Below are 19,818 nucleotides of genomic sequence, written 5' to 3' on the forward strand. Positions count from 1 at the left end.
AGCCGCTCCGCTCCGGCCGCCAGAGTGCGCTGTGACGTGGCTCGGGGCCTGGCGGGAGGCCGCTCTAGCCTCGCCCGGGGAAGTCGCTGTCCTTACCTTCAGCAGGACCCTGCGCCTCCGTGTCCGTGCCCGCTGGCATCTCCGCTCCGTCCTCCAGCTACCCATTGCCCTGTCGCCGCCCACCATGGCCCTGCTGCACTCCGGCCGCGTCCTGTCCGGAATCGCCGCCGCCTTCCACCCAGGCGTCGCTGCCGCGGCTTCTGCCAGAGCCAGGTAAGCGGGGGGAAAAGGAGCCAGGGCGACGGGCCTGCGAGCTGCCGACACCTCAGAACATCTAACCCGCCTTCAAAGCACACGCGTGCACCCTCACACACCAACTTTCTCTGCTACTCCCTCGGCTTCACAGGGGGCTGAGGATTGAGCGTCCGCGCCTCACAATGACCCTTCAGGTCCTACCTCCCACCCCTCCCATGCCCCTAGGACTGTCGGAGAGCCTGCCAACGCGTTCCCCTGGCTTAGGAAGTGTGGCCCTCTACGGCACCCGGACTCCCATTCAAGGTGTAGAGGTCACGACACGCAGATTCGGCGCAGTGCGGGTGGGGGCAAGGGGAGAGCCCCCGGGCTGTGGCGCCGAGCCGGCCTCGCGCGGATTGGCTGCGGCGCCGGGAATACCTCGCGCTAGTTGGCTGAGGCGCCGGGCGGGGATGGGGGATGGGGGTCGTGAGCCCTTGACCCGCCGCTCTGGGGGGTGACGGGGCTCGCCTGTTGGGGGTCTCCCTGGGCCGTGGCAGGGTTGGAGGGGCGGCGGCTGGCTCCCGTTTGTGTGCCGGGGGAAGAAAGCTCAAGGGAGGAAGGTTTTCAGGGCCCTGGCTTTCGGGCTTGGCGTTCCTCCCTGCATCCTGTGACCTTGGCGCGCGGTATTCTCCCGCCTGTGTCGCCTCCTGAGTCACCGGTGATCCCCTCCCCCTGGCCCTTTGACCCTTGGATGTTAAGAGTCGGGGTGTAGTGACTTTTTTTCCCCCGTTTTATCCCTTAGGAGGTCTGGCTGTAGGGAAGTTGCCTTTCTTCCCCTCCCTCTTGCTCTGCTCTTCGTTTAGTATTTCCTAATCGCAGCCAGGCACTGGACCAGATGCTCGTGCTAGATGCAGCGGTGAACAAGCCTGACGGAGGGACCGGTGTCCCTCAAAAATTTCCAAATATGTAATTTCAAACTGTGTGATGTGTTGCAGAGAAAAGGTTACAGAGCATTAAACGAGTTAGTAATCCCTTCCTAGTGGAGAGAGCCAAGCCAGGCTATATAATTCACACAAGAAGCCGATTTGGGAGAGTGCCCTTAATGACTACCTAATCAGGAACCGAGTCTCCAAACCACCCCAATCAGACCTTAACTCCAAAGAGCAAAGCCTTGACCTCTCACACCTGCCTTGGCCTTTCGTTTGAATGTATGCACGGTGTCTTTAAGGCGGCAGAACAGTTTGTCCTTACCAAAGCCCCACACTCTTGGCAGTACAGTTTTGCCCAGGCTTTCACACTTTCTTCTTTACCTAATTTGGTTCCTTCTTGGCCCACTGTCAAGGTGTGCCCTTGTTTTTTTTTTTTTTTTTTTTTTTTTGCGTTACACGGGCCCCTCACTGTTGTGGCCTCTCCCGTTGTGGAGCACAGGCTCCGGACGCGCAGGCTCAGCGGCCGTGGCTCACGGGCCCAGCCGTTCCGCGGCATGTGGGACCCTCCCGGACCGGGGCACGAACCCGTGTCCCTTGCATCGGCAGGCGGACTCTCAACCACTGCGCCACCAGGGAAGCCCCAAGGTGTGCTCTTAAGGCAGCCTACCTGGACTAGAATTAGGGAGGGGTTGTCATTTATGCAGCAGATTTGGAGAACAGAAAATAGTGCCTAAAATTATGGGCAAGTGAAAGTCTGTTTCACCATTGTAGTAATCTTAAAATCTTAAATAGTAATCTTAAAATAACCTCTTGTTTTATGGATTTGGTTGAGTGGCCTACAGCTCTGCTTACAAAGTGCTTGGTGAAATCCCTATGGGTGTTACCTTTTAGTCTCTCACTTTGACAGCCTAACTTGTTTTTCTTTTGTGTCTTTTCCACATTAGAATGTGAATTCCATGAGAGCAGAGACTGTATCTATTTTGTTCACTGTTATAGTATTTCAGGACGTAGAACAAATTGAGTATTTTAATTTTAAACCTTGATTTTTAAATTAATGCAATGGAAACATATGACATTTTAGCATTGTACCTTAGTTCAAAGTCTAAACATAGGGGAACCAGAGTGGTTCAAAATGTGTACCAAAAAAGTCTTAAAATATTTGAGCCCCTGCAGTTGAGGAGGTGCTGTTCAGGTTTAACAATGATGCATGATTCAGTGATAGAACCAGATGCCATATCTAACTATGATTGTTAACTGTTCAGACAACAAGGAAGTTAAGAATCTCCACTCCTGCCACGGTGGATATGATCTTTACCTAAAGCCAAATGGTAAAATTGGAAAACATTCAAACAACTAATTGAAGTTTTTTTTTTATTTATTTTTTTTTAAAAAACAGCTCATCTAATACAATGAAACCTTGGCAGTTGGTATTCTGAAGGACTGAGGATTTATCCTATGACATACTTAATTTTCATACTTGGGTCATTTAAATGGAACTCTCTAAGTTCAAGTGTTCCTATAGCTGCATTTTTTATACAGAAGGAACTAACCTTTAACCTTTTCTTCCTGACCTGTGCTGTAAAAGCATAGTAACATGAAATCAGACATAGTCACAGGTCAGTGAAGAAAGGAAAATATGCTAATGTATTTTTATTATAAATACCTATTCTTAATTATTTAATTCTCATTATTTAATTTGTAGTTAAATAACTGAAGGAGTATCATGAGACCCTTTAGAAAGGCAGTGCTCAGTAGTGGTACAATAACCAGTAAGAAGATCGTAATTGTAGTATTGTCTTTGCCATTTTTTAGCTCTATGATCATGAGCAAGTTAATTAACTTCTCTTCTTATTTTAAAATAAGAATGTGAGGGAAAACATTCTAAAAACTATAAAGCACTAGGTAGACTCCCAGAAAAATTGCAAGGTATTTGAGTTGGAAATGCTTATCTGAATACTTTGTACCTAACATCTTTTGGCTGGCTGGTCAATATTGCTCAATGGCTGAAGCTTTGCACTTTTGTCCAAAGTACATAGATAGGAATGCTTTGTAGGCCGCAAGTTATCAGTATCAGTTTTGTCCCTGGAACACTCTTGGTTTCCTCTAGTACTGTCCTTTAAAATCATTAGAGTTCTTACAATGTGGGCGTGATCTTTATCCTTAGAAGGAATGGAATAATAAAGGGCATAGAGGACTGAAACATCATTACTGATATAGGACTGACTAATCAAATTAAGTATTCCTGCTCCTTTATTTAGATTGTTTCAGATTTAATGTTTTGAAATTTTTTTAGAATCCTTCTTAAAAGATACCACTCTCAATCAGTTCTCTGCTAGAAGACTTAAGGCTATGATTTCTGAGAGAATTTCTCCACTAGATAAACTTTTTAAAGAACTTGACAAATAAGTGCTTTTCACACCCTTTAATAAGAATGGTGCCTTCTCCTTGTGGTTTAGGAGCAGTGGCTCTGTCATTGTTGATGGAAGGCCCTGGAAACAACCATATTTTTAAAATTGAAAATTGTTTATTAAAAGTTCTCTGTATGTCATTGGGCATTCAAGGTGTTCCTTGCACTCATCAGTTAATGACAGTGATATAGGTGGGCAGGTGGCTACATGTTTTCAGGGTCTGAATCATGGGTAGGACATAATGAAAGCTTTTGTCAGGCCCAGTTCAGAAGTTGCTTCGAGGTAGTGTCTGTTTCTTACTATTGCTTAGATACTGGGACAACCAAGCAGCCTAGAACACTGAAAAAAGAATGAGAAGGATTTTGAGTCCTGGCAGTAGTGCTAGTGAAGAGGAAGAATGATAACATCTCAGAGACTCCAGAGAAAACTAAATAGTAATAATTGAAAAGCAGGAAAGACCTGCATTTGGTCATAAAGTTATGACTTACGCTCCTTGAATTTTTTACATACTTGGCCTCACCAGTCTTCATACTAGGGGCAAGGTGGTTATAAATAAAGGTGTAGTAGTAATAATTTAGTAACAGTGATACCAGCTAACATCAAGCACTGTGTATCAGGCTCTGTTTTTGACTGTTTTATATTTAATAGCTCCTTTCATCCTTGTAACAGCCCTGAGAGATAGGTACTGTTGTGCCCCCATTTTACAGGTAAGAAAAATTGAGACTTAAGAGAAGTTAATTGATTCGCCTGTGCTCACACAGCTGGTAGGTGGCTGAGCATTTGAATCCATGCAGTTTGCCCTACTGACATTGCACAGGGCAAGCTATTAAAAGAAGTAAAAGCCTGGGACATCTGAAAATGGAATAATCCACCCTTTGTTAAGAGAGAATTAGCTGTACATACCAATTACAGCTACTGAGACTGAGACAATTTTCAGCTTGTCAGGAGAGCTTAAAGTTATTTTTTAATTCTCATTTTTTATACATTTTTAAAATATTTATTTATTTATTTAATTTGTCTATGCCGGGTCTTAGTTGCGGCACACGGGATCTTTGTTGCTGCGTGCTCATTGCTGCACGCGGGATCTTTAGCTGTGGCATGCGAACTCTTAGTTGCAGTATGTGGGATCTAGTTCCCTGACCAGGGATCAGACCCGGGCCCCCTGCGTTGCGGGTGTGGAGTCGTAGCCACTGGACCACCAGGGAAGTCCCTATTTTTTGTACATTTTTTAAAGGTTACTTTCCATTTACAGTTATTACAAAATATTGGCTGTATTCCCTGTGTTGTGCGATACATGCTTGAGCCTATCTCACACCCAGTAGTTTGTACCTGCCACTCCCCACCCCTATATCACCCCTCCCCCATCCCCACTGGTAACCACTGGTTTGTTCCCCGTATCTGTGGGTCTGCTTCTTTATTCATTAGCTTGTTGTATATTTTAGATTCCACATATAAGTAATATCATACAATATTTGTCTTTCTCTCTGACTTAATTTCACTTAGCATAATGCCCTCCAAGTCTATCCATATTGCTGCAAATGGCAAGATTTCGTTTAAAGGATTTTTTTTTAATGTAAAATCATGACTCATACAAATATAAAATAACGAATATTGTTAAGCATTTTAACTCAATAAGTAATGAGGAAATCAGTAAGATGTTACAACCAGTTCTAAATACCTGGCAATTCTCTGTCATCCTCTCCACCTCTACTCCCCCCATCCTGGTTCAAGCCCTCATCTTTCTCTCTCTCGCTGGGTGCTGAACCAGATTTTTCAGTGATCCTTCTGCGTTTCCCCTCCTTCTCTGCATTCAGTACCCTACCTTGTGACCAGATGAGCTCTAAAAATGCAAGTCTCCTCGTGTCACTGTTCTTACCTGATCACCATCCCCCCTCCAAAAAAAACCTTAAATGATTCTGTATATTTTCACTACATCCAAAGTAGAGCCCAGGAACCTGTATTTTAATAAGCTTTCCAAATGATGCCCTTAACAAGTTTGGGAACAGGATAAAACGCAATCCCTTTGGTTGGATGTCACAGAACACCCTTACATTGGTCCTTGCTTACTTCTCTAGTCTCATCTTTTACCACTCACAACTTCTCACTGCCAAATTACTTGAGATATCCTTTGCCTGGGAATCCAGGTCAGGTTTGGACTGCTTTGAAAGTGTGCACATGCACCCTGTCCTCCCCAGGATGATTCAGGTGCCCCTACCTTTTGCTTCTCACAGCATTTGTATTAATATTATTGGCCTCCACTCTTCTGCAAGGTGCTTTGAAGTCATGCATTGTTGGATTATTGGTGTCTATTGCTATATCATGTGCATGGTAGACAGGAAAACATTTGTTGAAATGGATTTTTGGCAGATCCAAGATGTCTTTGGCCATGGAAATCTAGTTGCTGTGACTGATGTCTTATATTTCCCATTTCAGCTCCTGGTGGGCTCATGTGGAGATGGGGCCCCCAGATCCCATCCTGGGAGTCACAGAAGCCTTTAAGAGAGACACCAACAGCAAAAAGATGAATCTGGGAGTTGGTGCCTACCGGGATGATAACGGAAAGCCTTACGTGCTCCCCAGTGTCCGGAAGGTAAGCTTGCCAGACGTCTGTTTGATGGGGATGAATAACTGAAGGGCACTCCTGAAGAGAGACAGAAAGACTCCTGGACTGGGAGTCAGGAGACCTGGGTTCTAGTTCTGATACTGCTTGAATCACGTAGGTTGTCTGGGCTGTAGTCTCCTTGGCTATAAAAGTGAGAGGTTGGAACTATATGGTCTTTTCCAAGATTGAACTTCTATGATTATCTGTAAAACAGGCAGAGTGTAATGTTTTATCCTGAGGATGCACAAAAGGACCAAGCATTTAAACATTGTCTCTTGGTGATAGGAATAGCCCTTTGTGGATGAGGGTTACCATTGTTATTTTCCATTTCTCTCATTTTGATTGCCTTAATAAAACCCTCCTACCCAGGCGTGTTCCGTTCTTTCTTCCTATTGAACTATAGAATAATTTTCTTTATTTTGTCGTATTTTTATTAGTAGTCTTTCTATTGGTTATCACAACTTAAATAATGTAACTAATTTCCTTAGAACAGTGTTTTGTTTTGTTTTGGCTGCATTGGGTCTTAATTTCTTTGCGCGTGGGCTTTTCTTTAGTTGCAGCAAGCGGGGGCTACTCTTTGTTGCGGTGCATGAGCTTCTCATTGCAGTGGCTTCTCTTGTTGCGGAGCTCAGGCTCTAGGGTGCATGGGCTCAGCAGCTGTGGCTCGCGGGCTCTAGAGCACAGGCTCAGTAGCTGTGGTGCACGGGCTTAGTTGCACATCCTGCAGCATGTGGAATCTTCCAGGACCAGGGCTCGAATCCATGTCTCCTGCACTGGCAGGCGTATTCTTAACCACTGCGCCACCAGGGAAGTCCCAGAACAATTTTTTAAAAGAAAGTATGTGTTTCCTTTCCATCTGCACCTCCTCTGATGAAATATGTGCTGCTCTGTCACTTCCAAACATGGGGTAGTGACGTGTTGTTCCTGCATATAGCAGAACTAGGCATCCTGAGTGAAAGTTACAGAAGCATACTTTGGGGTGGGAATAAAGAACCCTCTGATCATCTGAGCTGCAGTAGGCTGGCTCAGGCCCTCTTGAGCCACTGTAGTAACAGAGCATGGGCTGAATGAACCACTGAAAGAAGAAATTTCTGAGTGTATGGGAGTGTGGATTAGGTGTCCTCTCTCTAATTCTCTGAGTAGAAAAAAGGACTCAAGAAATGGTTGTGATGAGAAGACTCACAAAAAACTGCTGGCTACTGGGTCTCAGGTCATGCAGGGATTGCTTTTGTTCTCAGTAAATCAGTTTAAAGTATTCAGCAGGTGTTAGCTATTGATAGAAGCTGAAACACCACCACACACTTTTGTACATTACCTCTTAACTCTTCACCTCAGTCGTATGAGGTGTAGAAACAGCTGTTCCCCCATTCAACAGGTGAGCAAACTGAGGTTCAGGGAGGTTAATAAATCACCCAGTGTCACACAGCTAGTAAGGGACAGCCAGGCCTCTGACTCCAAAGCATGAAGATATGTGACTATTACTATTAACCTTTTGAAGTTCTTAGACTGGTATATACCTTGAAATACTTCTTTATGTATTTGTTTTGGTTTTATCATCTTATATCTATTTTAAGTGTTGCTCTTAAACCTTGTTCTTGTGCATCCCAAGAATGCCATTTTTTTTAAAACAAGAGACACCATATACCTACCCATTCACATAAAACCTAACTTAATGGGCTTCCCTGGTGGCGCAGTGGTTGAGAATCTGCCTGCCAGTATAGGGGACACAGGTTCAAGCCCTGGTCCGGGAAGATCCCACATGCCACAGAGCGACTAAGCCCGTGCACCACAACTACTGAGCCTGCACTCCCTGCTCTCTGCAACTAGAGGAAGCCCGTGCACAGCAATGAAGACCCAATGCAGCCAAAAATAAATAAATAAAATTTTTTTTAAAGTCTAACTTCTAAAAATAAAGTAAAATATGATAAAAATTTAATATTCCTGTTCTGTAATATAAGATATATTCTACTTACCCTTCTTCTTAAACAATATCTCCAAATTTTTTTAAAAGGCTTTACTTCCAAAATTTAACTTATAAAACATTAGATATTATTCATGGTAATTCCAGGTAAGGAGAAGAAACTAAATGGATGCATTTTCTCTTGTCTAGGCAGAGGCCCAGATTGCTGCAAGAAATTTGGACAAAGAATACCTGCCCATTGGGGGACTGGCTGAATTTTGTAAGGCATCTGCAGAACTAGCCCTGGGTGAGAGCAACGAAGTGTTGAAAAGTGGCCGGGTAAGGAGAACAGACTCTGGCACCATACGGGTCTCTTTAAATCTAGCAGTTTAAACAAATATGAAATAATTTAAATAAGAAAAGATACACCACTTTGTGTGTGATGATTGTTTTGAGGTAGCCGCACGATGACTAATATCTCTTCTTTAGGTAGTAAATTGCCACTAATTCAATAAAAGATTTCATATAATACCAATTCCAAAAATGTAGTAGTAATCCTAAAAATGTAGTGATTTGACTTAAGATTTGACAGTTTTTGCTGTTAGTCTCTGTGTGTGCTTATGTTCATTTTACACTGAATGGCTTTGAGGAATGCCAAACTATGTCAAGTTTTAAGGCCTATAATTAGGTCCCACCCTCATGTCCCAAGCTGCCAGCTTAGGTAGAGGAAACAGGCAGAAAACAAGCCACGGGGTGACTGTCAGGGCCAGGACAAGCCTGGCACTCCTCTGCCACCCCTTCACAGCCAGCTTGGATGTTGAAAGAGCAGACCATGCTCCCTCCATGCTGTCTCCCTCCTCAGAGGGCAGAGAGCATCACTGCAGCCAAGAGGTGAAGCACAAGTGGTTCCCAGGTGTCTCCTCCCTCCAGCTCCCTGGGGGCCCTCTTACTGTGGAAGAAAGAGGTCCCTAAAGGTCACTGAACATAAGCTTTTTACAAACAGATTCTTGTATGCACCCACAGAGTAAACACAGGCCCAGCACTTGTAGTAGAAGACTCACATCATGCAGGTGGGATGCAGCCAGCCAGCCTGACATGTGGTCTCATGTGCATTATAGTTTCCTTGCTTTTGAAACAAATGTGGTTTTTTAATAGATTTGTGTGTTTAAATATTTATTTTTCTGGGTAAACCTCGACCCCAGGGTAATGTAGTAATGATCCTAAGTCATGGACAAAATATGGTTTGATTGCTATCCATATAATCAACCACCTGTTAACCTCTCATTAAAACGTCTGTATTTTTCTGTAATTTTTGCTTAGTCTGTGTATCATCTAGCGAATTGTAACCTAAGTGTAAGACTGGCCTATCTTAAAATCACATCAGCTTCTCTTTTATAAATTGCTATGCCTTTCTGATTCTTATTATCAGATTTACAGTTAGGTTTTTATTTCTAACATGCCAAAGTTTGCACAGGCAAACTTTGTTTACTAAAGAGTTTGTTAGTAGAGTTCCCCCTCCCGCCATTTAATCCATTGCCTCCCAGTCCAGAAAGTAGATTTATGTTTTGTAGAGCCTTGTACTTCTATGGTGCCTAAAAACAAAAACAAAAACAAAAAAACCCTACTGTAGCTTCTTACTCATCCCCTAAAGTTGACCAATTTGAAGATTTACCTCATGCCATCTCCCTGTTACCCAAAAAGTATTTTCAGATTATGAAAACTCATAGAATATTACTCATGTAATAATGTTGTTCTAATATACTTGTTGACTTTTTGTGTGTGTGTGTGGTACGTGGGCCTCTCACTGTTGTGGCCTCTCCTGTTGCGGAGCACAGGCTCCAGACGTGCAGGCTCAGCGGCCATGGCTCACGGGCCAAGCCGCTCCGCGGCATGTGGGATCTTCTCGGACTGGGGCACGAACCCATGTCCCCTGCATCGGCAGGCAGACTCCCAACCACTGTGCCACCAGGGAAGCCCACTTGTTGACTTTTTAAGATGACTTGCTTTTTGATGTTCAGAGAGTCATTCAATTTCATATAAGTCTAGAATAATATTTTAATGTAGTGACTGTTCATCGTGTCTTTTTTTCTCTGTATAAATCACTCCTTTTTCATATCTCGTGGGGGGCTGTGTCCTGAAAGTTTCTCATATAACACAGTATGATACTAACAACTTTCAGGGCAGGCCATAAGGAATTAGCTTCCACATCAGCACAGGTGTTAGAAACTGAAGAGCCAACTCTTTTGAGAACCTGTAAGGAGAGTTGTTCTCTCTTAGAAAATGGAATGAAACAGTAGTACTGTTCTCTTGTTTCTAAATATTCATTTGGAAGGGTGTCTTCATCTTCTGAAGAAAGAAGGGTACTGACCATACGGTGCCTCCCTGTGGGCTTGAGCTCAGGTTTGTTAAGTCGTGGGCCCGTAGAGAGAGTGCTGCACCTCACTGACCAGGGGTGTCTCTCCTTCAGTATATCACCGTGCAGACCATTTCTGGAACCGGGGCCTTAAGGATTGGAGCCAATTTTCTGGTGAGTCTGGAAACTCCTTCTGTAAGACGGTCTGTAAGCTGGGGATGATGGGGTTCCCTCTTGCATATGTGTTTGACTTCTGACCCAGAAGTAGATTTCCTCTTTCCACAAAGCTGGAAGATTTCCGGTTCTTTAATAAATGGAGTTGGGAGGAGAGGGGGGAATGGAAGTACTTAGAAGAAATTATAAGGAAGAGATAATTATAATAATAAGTACAATTTATTGAGCACCTACTGTAACTAGGAGCTTTTATATCTTAACTTGTTTAATCTTTCTGAGGGAGATTTAGTTAATGCCATTTTACGGAGGAAGAAAGTGAGGCCCAGACAGGTCCTTGGCTACATAGCCAGTGTAATTGTTGCAGCCTGATTCCAACCCAGGCAGTCTCGCTGCTGAGTCATCACTGTCTCTCAATCTTAGAGAGAAGCCAACTTTCAGTAGAGAAAAATGTCTTCTCAGTTAAATATATCAACGTTTTTGTTGTTGTCTTTGCCTCTCCTTTCTTCATTTTTCCATTCCCTTTCATTCCATCTTTTAGCAAAGATTTTTTAAGTTCAGCCGAGATGTCTTTCTGCCCAAACCAACCTGGGGAAATCATACGCCCATCTTCAGGGACGCTGGCATGCAGCTACATAGTTATCGATACTACGACCCCAAGACGTGTGGCTTTGACTTCACAGGCGCTATTGAGGACATTTCAGTAAGTGTGGCTTTCAGGGCAGGACAGGGAAGGAACAAGGAATAAACCTCCCTGTGGAGATTTGATGTCTCCCACTTAGGTCTCAATATCCAACTTAAAACACTGGGATGAGGGACTTCCCTGGTGGTGGTCCAGTGGTTAAGACTCCATGCTTCCACTGCAGGGGACACGGGTTCAATCCCTGGTCGGGGAACTATGATCCTGCATGCCGCACAGAGCGGCCAAAAAAAAAACCAAAAATACCAGGATGAGCTAATTCCCAGACCTCATGTTATTTTCGTTACTTATCAAATAATGGTGACCCTATGGCATTTCAGGTAAATGATCTCCTTTAAAGCTGCAAAGTAATCTCTTGGTTGTTGTTCTCTTCAGAAAATACCAGCAGAGAGTGTTATTCTCCTGCACGCCTGTGCCCACAACCCCACGGGAGTGGACCCTCGTCCTGAACAGTGGAAGGAGATGGCTGCAGTGGTGAAGGTGAGGCAGGTGAACTGACCGGTGACTGTTCTGTGTTTAGTAACTAGCCTTGGATGCTTCACTTGGCGAAGTCTTAACAGTGAGAATTAACCTCGAGACTGCATGAAATTTCCACGCATTGTGTAGTTGCCAAGAAAGAACTCCTTGTTTGCATAATTAGCAGTTCTGTAATTGATGATACATGAGCAGTTTGAAAATAATTTTTGCTCCTCAGCTAAGATGTATAGAATTCTGATAAAACTTGTCGCTGGCTAGTCTGCACAATCGGTATCCCCTGGCCCCAGCATATCTGCTGTTGGTGCCTACACTTGCCCTGGTCAGTGGCTCCTTGTTCATCCTTTTATCCTCTTTTTCACATCCCCTCCTGTCTTTTCCACTCTCCTTGGCATTGCCGTTAATTATTCACAGTGATTCTTATTCTTCTGTGAGAGAAGGCACTAGTCAAAATTCCCAAGGAGGAAGATATTCCTGTTGGCTCGTGTCCCCATTCTCATTCCTTTCGGTTTCCCTTTCTTTACGTTCTGTCAAACCTAAGCTGCGAACAGAGTGGGACAGAGAAACAGCATTCAGAGAGCACTTTCAAAATGAGATGGTTATAGTGAGGCTGTCCCCTGAACCCTGGGAATTAGATGGCCTGCCAGAGTCTCATTAGCCCCAGGAAAGGCTGAGGCTCGTCCTGTGTTGGCTGGACCAAAATAACTACCCAGACCACTGTGGGCCTTAGAAGAGCTTCCTGTTTGGACTTCCCTGGTGGTCCACTGGTTAAGACTCCATGCTTCCAATACAGAGGGCATGGGTTCGATCCCTGGTCAGGGAACTAAGATCACACATGCCATGCTTCCTGTCTGACCAGACAGCATTCTGTCCAGGTTGGATTAAGATTATCTTTTCTTAATGTCTTCTTGAAGGCCCATATCCACCAAAGTATTGAACAAAAAACTATATATGTTGATATATTAACTCTAGGAAAATTAAACATCTCCAAACTGCCACCTGGGGAGAAAACTGTTGACTTTGTCTGAGTGAAGCAGGCATGGTCCCAATAAGCACAGGTAACCATCTGGGGCATCTTGAGAAGAACTGCCTAAAGCTTTGGTCATCTTTTCTTTCCTTTCCAGAAAAACAATCTTTTTGCATTCTTTGACATGGCCTACCAAGGGTTTGCCAGTGGCGATGGTAACAAGGATGCTTGGGCTGTGCGCTATTTCATCGAACAGGGCATTAATGTCTGTCTCTGCCAGTCCTATGCCAAGAACATGGGCTTATACGGTAAGCTAAAGGACCTAGGGTGATGTGTGTTCTGTTGAGACTGAAGAAGTGGTGGGAGAGGGTGCCACAAAGGTGTAGAGTCTTGGAAGGGGTGGGTTGTGCGTGTGCGTGTGTTGTCCATGTCCCTCTTAACCAGAGAGGAAAGACGGGGAAAGTGGATTTTACTGCTCTAAGCCATATCTTATTCAGTGTCCCTGAATTCCTCCAGCAAAGAAACTTATCATGGCTTCTCTAAACAAAAAGCGACTGCTCTGTGAGCCAGGAAGAGAGATACAATGAAGAGAGACCTGTGACCACTCTGTAGTACTCCAGCTTTCTGTTGGAGATTCACCATGCTGGTTGTTGAAAACTTCTTGTTTATAACAAAGCGTTATTTTGTGCTTCTCATGGAAACAGATAACACATAGCGAATGGAATCATGACTGCCTTTAGTATTTTAGATAGGAGAACCAGAAGACAAGATCCATTTTTTCTTTTCAGGTGAGCGTGTTGGAGCCTTCACTGTGGTCTGCAAAGATGCTGATGAAGCCAAGAGGGTAGAATCACAGTTGAAGATCCTGATCCGTCCCATGTATTCCAACCCTCCTCTCAATGGTGCCCGGATTGCCTCCACCATTCTGACCAGCCCGGATTTGCGGAAACAATGGTAAAGGCGCTTTGCCATTCCCCAGCCGTCTGCCCTTCCCACCACTGATCCTTCAGAGCTCCTTTATACTTGGCTTATAGGGACATGCAGTGTCACTCAGCTTCCATATGTGGAAGGGGAGGAAGGAGAGAGGAGTGTACGTTTTGTCAGCACTTTCGAACAAATAAGTTGGTTGTTCCCTGTAAGAGAAAACATTGGTCTAGATTAGGGGTTGGCACACTATGTTCTGCAGGTCAAATCTAGGCTGCCCCCATTTCTTGATGAATTGTGTAGGGATGCTCTCATGTCACAACAGCAGAGTTCAGCAGTTGTGACGGAGTCTGCAGCTCACAAAACCTAACATATGTACGATTTAGCCCTTTAGAGAAAGCTTGCCAACCCCTGCTATATATAATTCGGAGTCATGGAAGGTGTGATTTGTTACATAAGAGTTTATCCTGTGTAGCTGATTAACCGAGGGTGTAGATCCCTAAGCAGCTCATTGGATAGAAAAGCTAAGTCTGTGAGAAACTTCTTCCACAGCTCACCTGGTCATCATGGAACAACTGTTTTTTCTACCTTAGATTAATCCTCTGAACATTGAAGTAAATAGAGTCTGGTTCAGGATATTTCTTTTCAGTACAACAGATCTATGCAAGGCTTACCAAAAAATCAACTAATTTTTAAATTAGATCTGTTGTAAAATTAATGTGTGAGTACATTTCAGAAAGTTTGGGCAAGTCACTATAAGCCAGATTTTTTTTCTTTGCCTGTTATTATTCATAGTTGTAACATGAATAGTATGTCCATGTATCATATGTATGTGTAAATGTTATATATGTGTGTGTAGGGTTGGTTTTGTTTTTGTCACTAAGAATTATTCTAAGCTTTTTTTCTTAATATTTTTAAGTGGTTTTTAAAAATATTTCCATGGTCCTTAATGGTTATCAAGATGTTTATTTTTTTAATGTGTTCATTTCAATACTTATTTGAAGTCTGTAGTGTACAGAGATGACAGAGATACTGTGCTAGGTGACTAAGATATCTCTTCCCTTGGGGAGTTTATAATCTAGTGAGAGAGATACACGTATAGCATTGCTACAAGACAGATGGAATAAATGCTGAGTAAAGGAAGAACTATTGATTAGTGGGGAATGCAGGAGGAAGTGATGCAGACAGCAGCATTTGAGCTCTGCCTTGAAGAAAGAAGGCAGAGGAAAGGAAAAGAAAGGAAGGAAGGGGAAAGATGTGCGTGAGGATCAGCACAGGCACGTGATGTGCATCGTGCAGGGTGTGCTTCAAACCAAGTGGGTTTTGTAGCAGAAACACGGAGTGTAAGGAGGGTGGAGAAGGCAGCAAAGCTGGGAAGGTGGGAGCAGGTCGTGTAGCACCTTGATATTGTGAGAAGTTAGAACTTCATTCTGTGGACAACAAGGAGCATGGGGGCGGGAGGGGGCAGGGCGGGGGCAGTGGTTGCTAAGGGGGCCCTGGATCTAGCCATGGTCGTGTACTCAGTGCCTTTAGGGCCCAGGCCTCAAAGTGAATGAAGCTGGATGGATAGGACTACAGGAAATATAAAATCATATGCCATCCTTAGTGGGGCTGGGGGCTCCAGCCGGTAATCACAAGGCTGGTGCAGTGTTGCCAGCTTCTTGTTTTTCAAGAGAGGCTACAAATCCACGTCTTTATGTGCATGTACCAAATCTAAGAATGTTTAACTGGGTCAAATAAGACATGATGAAGACTCTTATTTGGCCTTTCATTGGCAGTATGTAACCTCTGTTTTACCTATGCATGACATCATGGTGGAGAGATGGTTTGAAAAGTGAACACGTAAGAACAATGAGATAAATTATTTACAGTCATCTAGTTAGTGAGAGCCAACAAGAATTTCCCATAGCTCCATAGGAACAGAATGAATGAATGGGTAGATTCTGAGGAAGGGGAAGACTGTGTCCTGAATCCAGCGAGCATGCACAGTCAGAGGACTGCCTTCTGTGCTCCCCCAGATAGAATTCACCCTCTCTTCTCAGGGCCTCTCTTAACACGGCACAGTTCTGTCGATTCTTATCCCACCTTGTTCCATAGTCAGTTGTTTGCAGGTTTGCTCCCAGCCACAATGGTAAGCTTTTAAAGGGAGGGGCCGGGTCTCAGTCCTCCCTTTCTCCTCAGCACCTAGCACATGGCTGGGCACATGGTAGGTTCACAGCACACTGTCTTTAATTGTGAAGGCAGCAATGTTTCTTCCATCCATGTTAAAGAATAAGGTTATATTTTACTGTTTAATTTGCAGCTTTTGCCCCTTGAGTAAGGGATGGAGAGCCTTAGTCCTCCTATGTTTTAGAGTGATTTAGTCATTCATTTTTCTTTTTTTTTAAATTGAACATCTAATTGGCTTTATTAAATAATTCATGAATTGGGCAGTATCCATCTAGTAAATAGAAAGGCACTCCGCATTCATTTTTCTTAATAACTCAATTATGTCAGCTATTTTAGTTGCCTGATCAAAATGGTGTTCTGATAGAAAGCAGGATGCTGTAAAATAGCTTTCTTCCGAGACCAGTGACAGCACAGGACTCGGTCAAAAACGGAGAATTGAGGCAAGCTAGAGCAGTACGCAAGGGAGGTAAAAATGCCGGGAACTGGCTTATCTGTTAGTGCTTGGCCAGAATTGAGCTCCATCTTGGGGGTTTTTTCCAGGTTACAAGAAGTAAAGGGCATGGCCGACCGCATCATTAGCATGCGGACTCAGCTGGTCTCCAACCTCAAGAAGGAGGGCTCCTCCCACAACTGGCAGCACATCGTTGACCAGATTGGCATGTTTTGTTTCACAGGCCTAAAGCCTGAACAGGTGAGTGGACTCTGATTTCTCCGCAGCAGACCAGTTGGTCAGTCCTTGCAAACCAAAATTCCTCAGGTCACCTACCCATTTAGGATTACTCTAAAAACAGTCATTTTGAAGCTTCATTCATAGGTAAAAGAAATATGAAGCTTTCATTTCGTTTTATTCTTTGTTGGTCGTTTACCTGTCTGTATCCTCTATGAGGTTGCAAACTTCTGAAAAACAGAGCTTGTTTTGATCATTTTTATAAACACTGCTGTTTCTCAGAAAGATTCCAGAACAAGCAGGAGCCTGAATATTGATAGGAAGAGTAGCTGTTCCATAGCTGGATTCTGGATCAATTTTTCTACAAAGGCTGAATATATATATAAGATTTTTTTCACCTGGTCACACTTCAGAATTCAACATCCCACTTTAAAATAGCTTTTTATTCTTCTTTCATTCTAAGCTAGCATACCAAATTCTGGGAATAGGGTTTAAGTGAGAAAACAGACCTGTTATTTTCCTGTCCTAACTGTTGGCTAATTGTGCCATGCCAGGGCTGGGGAGACCCCCCTGACCAGGAAGTGCCCACACACTCTTCTCTCTGCAGGTGGAGCGGCTGACCAAGGAGTTCTCCATCTACATGACAAAGGATGGCCGTATCTCTGTGGCAGGGGTCACCTCGGGCAACGTGGGCTACCTTGCTCATGCCATTCACCAGGTCACCAAGTAATTCCCCTGGTCAGAGGGAACAGAGACAACCTTCCTGTCTTCAGCCTCTGCTATTGTGAGATTCACATGGAGGAAGAGGGAGAGTGGATGGTGGTGAGCAGATCATTTTTTTCAACCACAGTACTTTAAAACTCAGCGATTGAATGTGTTTCTCAGAAAAGAATGTGCAGTGAAATAGGGCGGAGGCACCTGTGGCTGGTGTTGGGAACTTTGTGGCTGTAAACCAAACTCTCACTCACCATTTTATCTCCAGTTTTTCCAACAGAGTTTACATGTACAAGAAAGATATAAGCCCAGAAAATACCTGTCAATCACACCATTGCAATATTTCAGAAGCTTTAACAGAAGCACCTTTTGGTGTTGCGGGTTCCTCTGTAAAACCAGCGTGAAAATAGCACCTATTAGAGGCTTTGTGAAAAGACCTAGTTCTAACATTAACAGTCAACCTCATGTTTGTCCTCCCGTGATTGAGCAACCTTATCAACAAACCGTATGACAGAAATCATGTTTTACAGCGAGTCTGCTACCGCTGCAGCAAAGAAAAGATGCAATTTCCCGTCTTATTTAAGAAAAAAAGAAAGAAGGCTCTCCTTTTTAGTACTTGCAGGCATTTTAATGTTCCTCTTCTTACTCACTGCTGTTCTTTTCCTTAGGCACAAAGATCTGTAACTAGCCTAGATTTTCATCCTGTTCTACTCCTTGATTGACCATCAGTCCCATCCCATAGGATTTACTTATTTGAAGAATGAAGAACATTATTTACTGCTCATCCCATACCCTCGCTTTTCTTGGCAAAGAATAGCGGAGAGTAGGTAACTGCACTTTATTTCAGCATCCCCTTCAATGATTGTCATCTCCTGTAGGGATGTTGCCTCTGCCCAGTTGGACCTCGTAGCTTTGTTCAGTATGGTTGTGCAGTCACTCATTTCATATCATGAGTCAGGCAATGCAGGGTAGAATCGGGAAAGAGGATGTTCTGGGCTTTGATTTCAACTTTTGTGTGCTGCCAGCTGGGCTCAGGCTTCACCCTTTGGAAGGATAACCACCATTTGCTCTAAATGTAGACTTATTGCAGCCTGGTCTCTCTGTTACAATAAAGTTACTGTAGACCCAACCGCCATTTACCATGTTATCTTTTTTCTTTAATGGGATGAAAGGTTAGGAGTGGGTATATATCCCTGGAATCTGGAATTGTGTCCAGATGACCATAAGCCAAGAGATATTATAGCTGTTTCGAATGTAAACCAAAGCCACATCTTTGTCGTGTCATTCCTCATGTCCAGTCCGACAACGCTGAAAATGTTGGTACAATCCTTTGGACCTTGGTAGACAAGTAAATGGAGTGCCTCAAAGGATCCTGTGGATAGAGGCAGTGATGAGGAGATGGGGAGGGGAGGTGGCAACTTTGGGTGTCTAGAGGAGTCAAGTAGGTAATATAAACAAACAGTGCATGTAAAGTAAAAAAGTGATGTGAACTGGGTGTGAGATGATTGTCAGTGACCAGCCCACATCCTCAGAGATGAGGCATAGTAGGGAAGTAAGTGACAGGCACTGTGAAAATGAAAACCCAGGGCTGCAGGTCTTAAATTTTTCAAGTAAAATGGAAATCCTGATTTTTTTTTTTTTTCTTGCGGTATGTGGGCCTCTCACTGTTGTGGCCTCTCCTGTTGCGGAGCACAGACTCCAGACGCACAGGCTCAGCGGCCATGGCTCACGGGCCCAGCTGCTCCGCAGCATGTGGGATCTTCCCGAACCGGGGCCCGAACCTGCGTCCCCTGCATCGGCAGGCGGACTCTCAACCACTGCGCCACCAGGGAAGCCCCGAAATCCTGATTTTTATGGGAGGTCTATTGATGCTTAAAAGCTGGCAACTCTTTTTTTTTCTTTTTTTAATGATTTGCAAGCAAGATGCAAACAGTAGATCGCCAGTGTGCAGCCTCTGCTATAAAGTTATATGCTCTGTCAGCAGACATCCCAAGGTAATTCTATCACCTTCTGCTTAATGCCAGGAGACATTCAGGAAAGGACAGCTACTGGGCAGACAGGCAGTGGAGCAGAAGTCAGGCCCAGAGCCCAACCACAGCATTCTGATTATTGTTGGGAGGGGAAAGCAGGCTCAACTTGTTCGTTCCCCCTTGCTTCTCCTCGCTCTCTGAGAGACACAGTATATGATGGGCTCACTCCTTCTTGGCTTTCTGTGTTCCTATTGCTAATGGATACACCAAGGTGGTAAAAGGTCAAGTGAATGGACTGATTCCCCGAATGTCTTTGGGAAACTATCTTAAGTGGGGAAACAGTAAACGTATTAGTCAGCTGCTCTGTAAAGGAGATGACTGCCTAGCTTAGAAGAAACTGATTTAAGTCTCCCTGTCTGGAGCCAAAATGATTCAAAGTTGGATGCCAAGACCTCAGCTGGAAAAGGAACTTGACCACCCGACTGACCTTGTTATTTTTAAACACATGTATTTCCAGCTCACCCTGGACCAAGTCCTATTCCTCACTGAAAAGTCATGTAGGGTGTGAACCTGATGTTTTCCTCACAGTTCAGTCTGTTGGCCATCAACCTTTTCCTCATTTCCTACTAGGGTCTA

The 19,818-nt window shown here is 44.0% G+C and overlaps 1 protein-coding gene and 1 long non-coding RNA gene across 2 annotated transcripts in view; one reads left to right on the plus strand and one right to left on the minus strand.

Moving 5' to 3' along the window:
- LOC113627251 (uncharacterized) overlaps nt 1–202 on the minus strand; it is a 122,639-nt gene extending 122,437 nt beyond the window's left edge. The window contains exon 1 of the long non-coding RNA XR_003435486.1: nt 97–202. This is a non-coding gene — a long non-coding RNA (uncharacterized LOC113627251). The remainder of the gene's footprint in view (nt 1–96) is intronic.
- GOT2 (glutamic-oxaloacetic transaminase 2) lies at nt 73–18,342 on the plus strand. The gene is made up of 10 exons (XM_027119711.1): nt 73–273; nt 6,005–6,161; nt 8,284–8,412; nt 10,541–10,600; nt 11,139–11,300; nt 11,673–11,777; nt 12,896–13,046; nt 13,527–13,692; nt 16,372–16,522; nt 17,106–18,342. Exons 1-10 carry the CDS (start codon nt 185–187, stop codon nt 17,226–17,228), a joined length of 1,293 nt encoding a protein of 430 aa, XP_026975512.1. The 5' UTR covers nt 73–184; the 3' UTR covers nt 17,229–18,342.
- The last annotated feature ends 1,476 nt before the right edge of the window (nt 18,343–19,818 follow it).

This window comes from Aethalodelphis obliquidens, unplaced genomic scaffold (assembly GCF_003676395.1).
Source record: "Aethalodelphis obliquidens isolate GAN/ISIS:26980383/991018 unplaced genomic scaffold, ASM367639v1 scaffold20, whole genome shotgun sequence".
In the NCBI taxonomy this organism is placed as follows: Eukaryota; Metazoa; Chordata; class Mammalia; order Artiodactyla; family Delphinidae; genus Aethalodelphis; species Aethalodelphis obliquidens.

Coding starts and splice junctions, on each gene's coding strand:
- GOT2 (XM_027119711.1), top strand. CDS start 185: ATGGCCCTGCTGCACTCCGGCCGCGTCCTGTCCGGAATCGCCGCCGCC. Junction 11,778..12,895: donor AGATGGCTGCAGTGGTGAAG/GTGAGGCAGGTG, acceptor TTTCCTTTCCAG/AAAAACAATCTTTTTGCATT. Junction 13,693..16,371: donor CCGGATTTGCGGAAACAATG/GTAAAGGCGCTT, acceptor GGTTTTTTCCAG/GTTACAAGAAGTAAAGGGCA.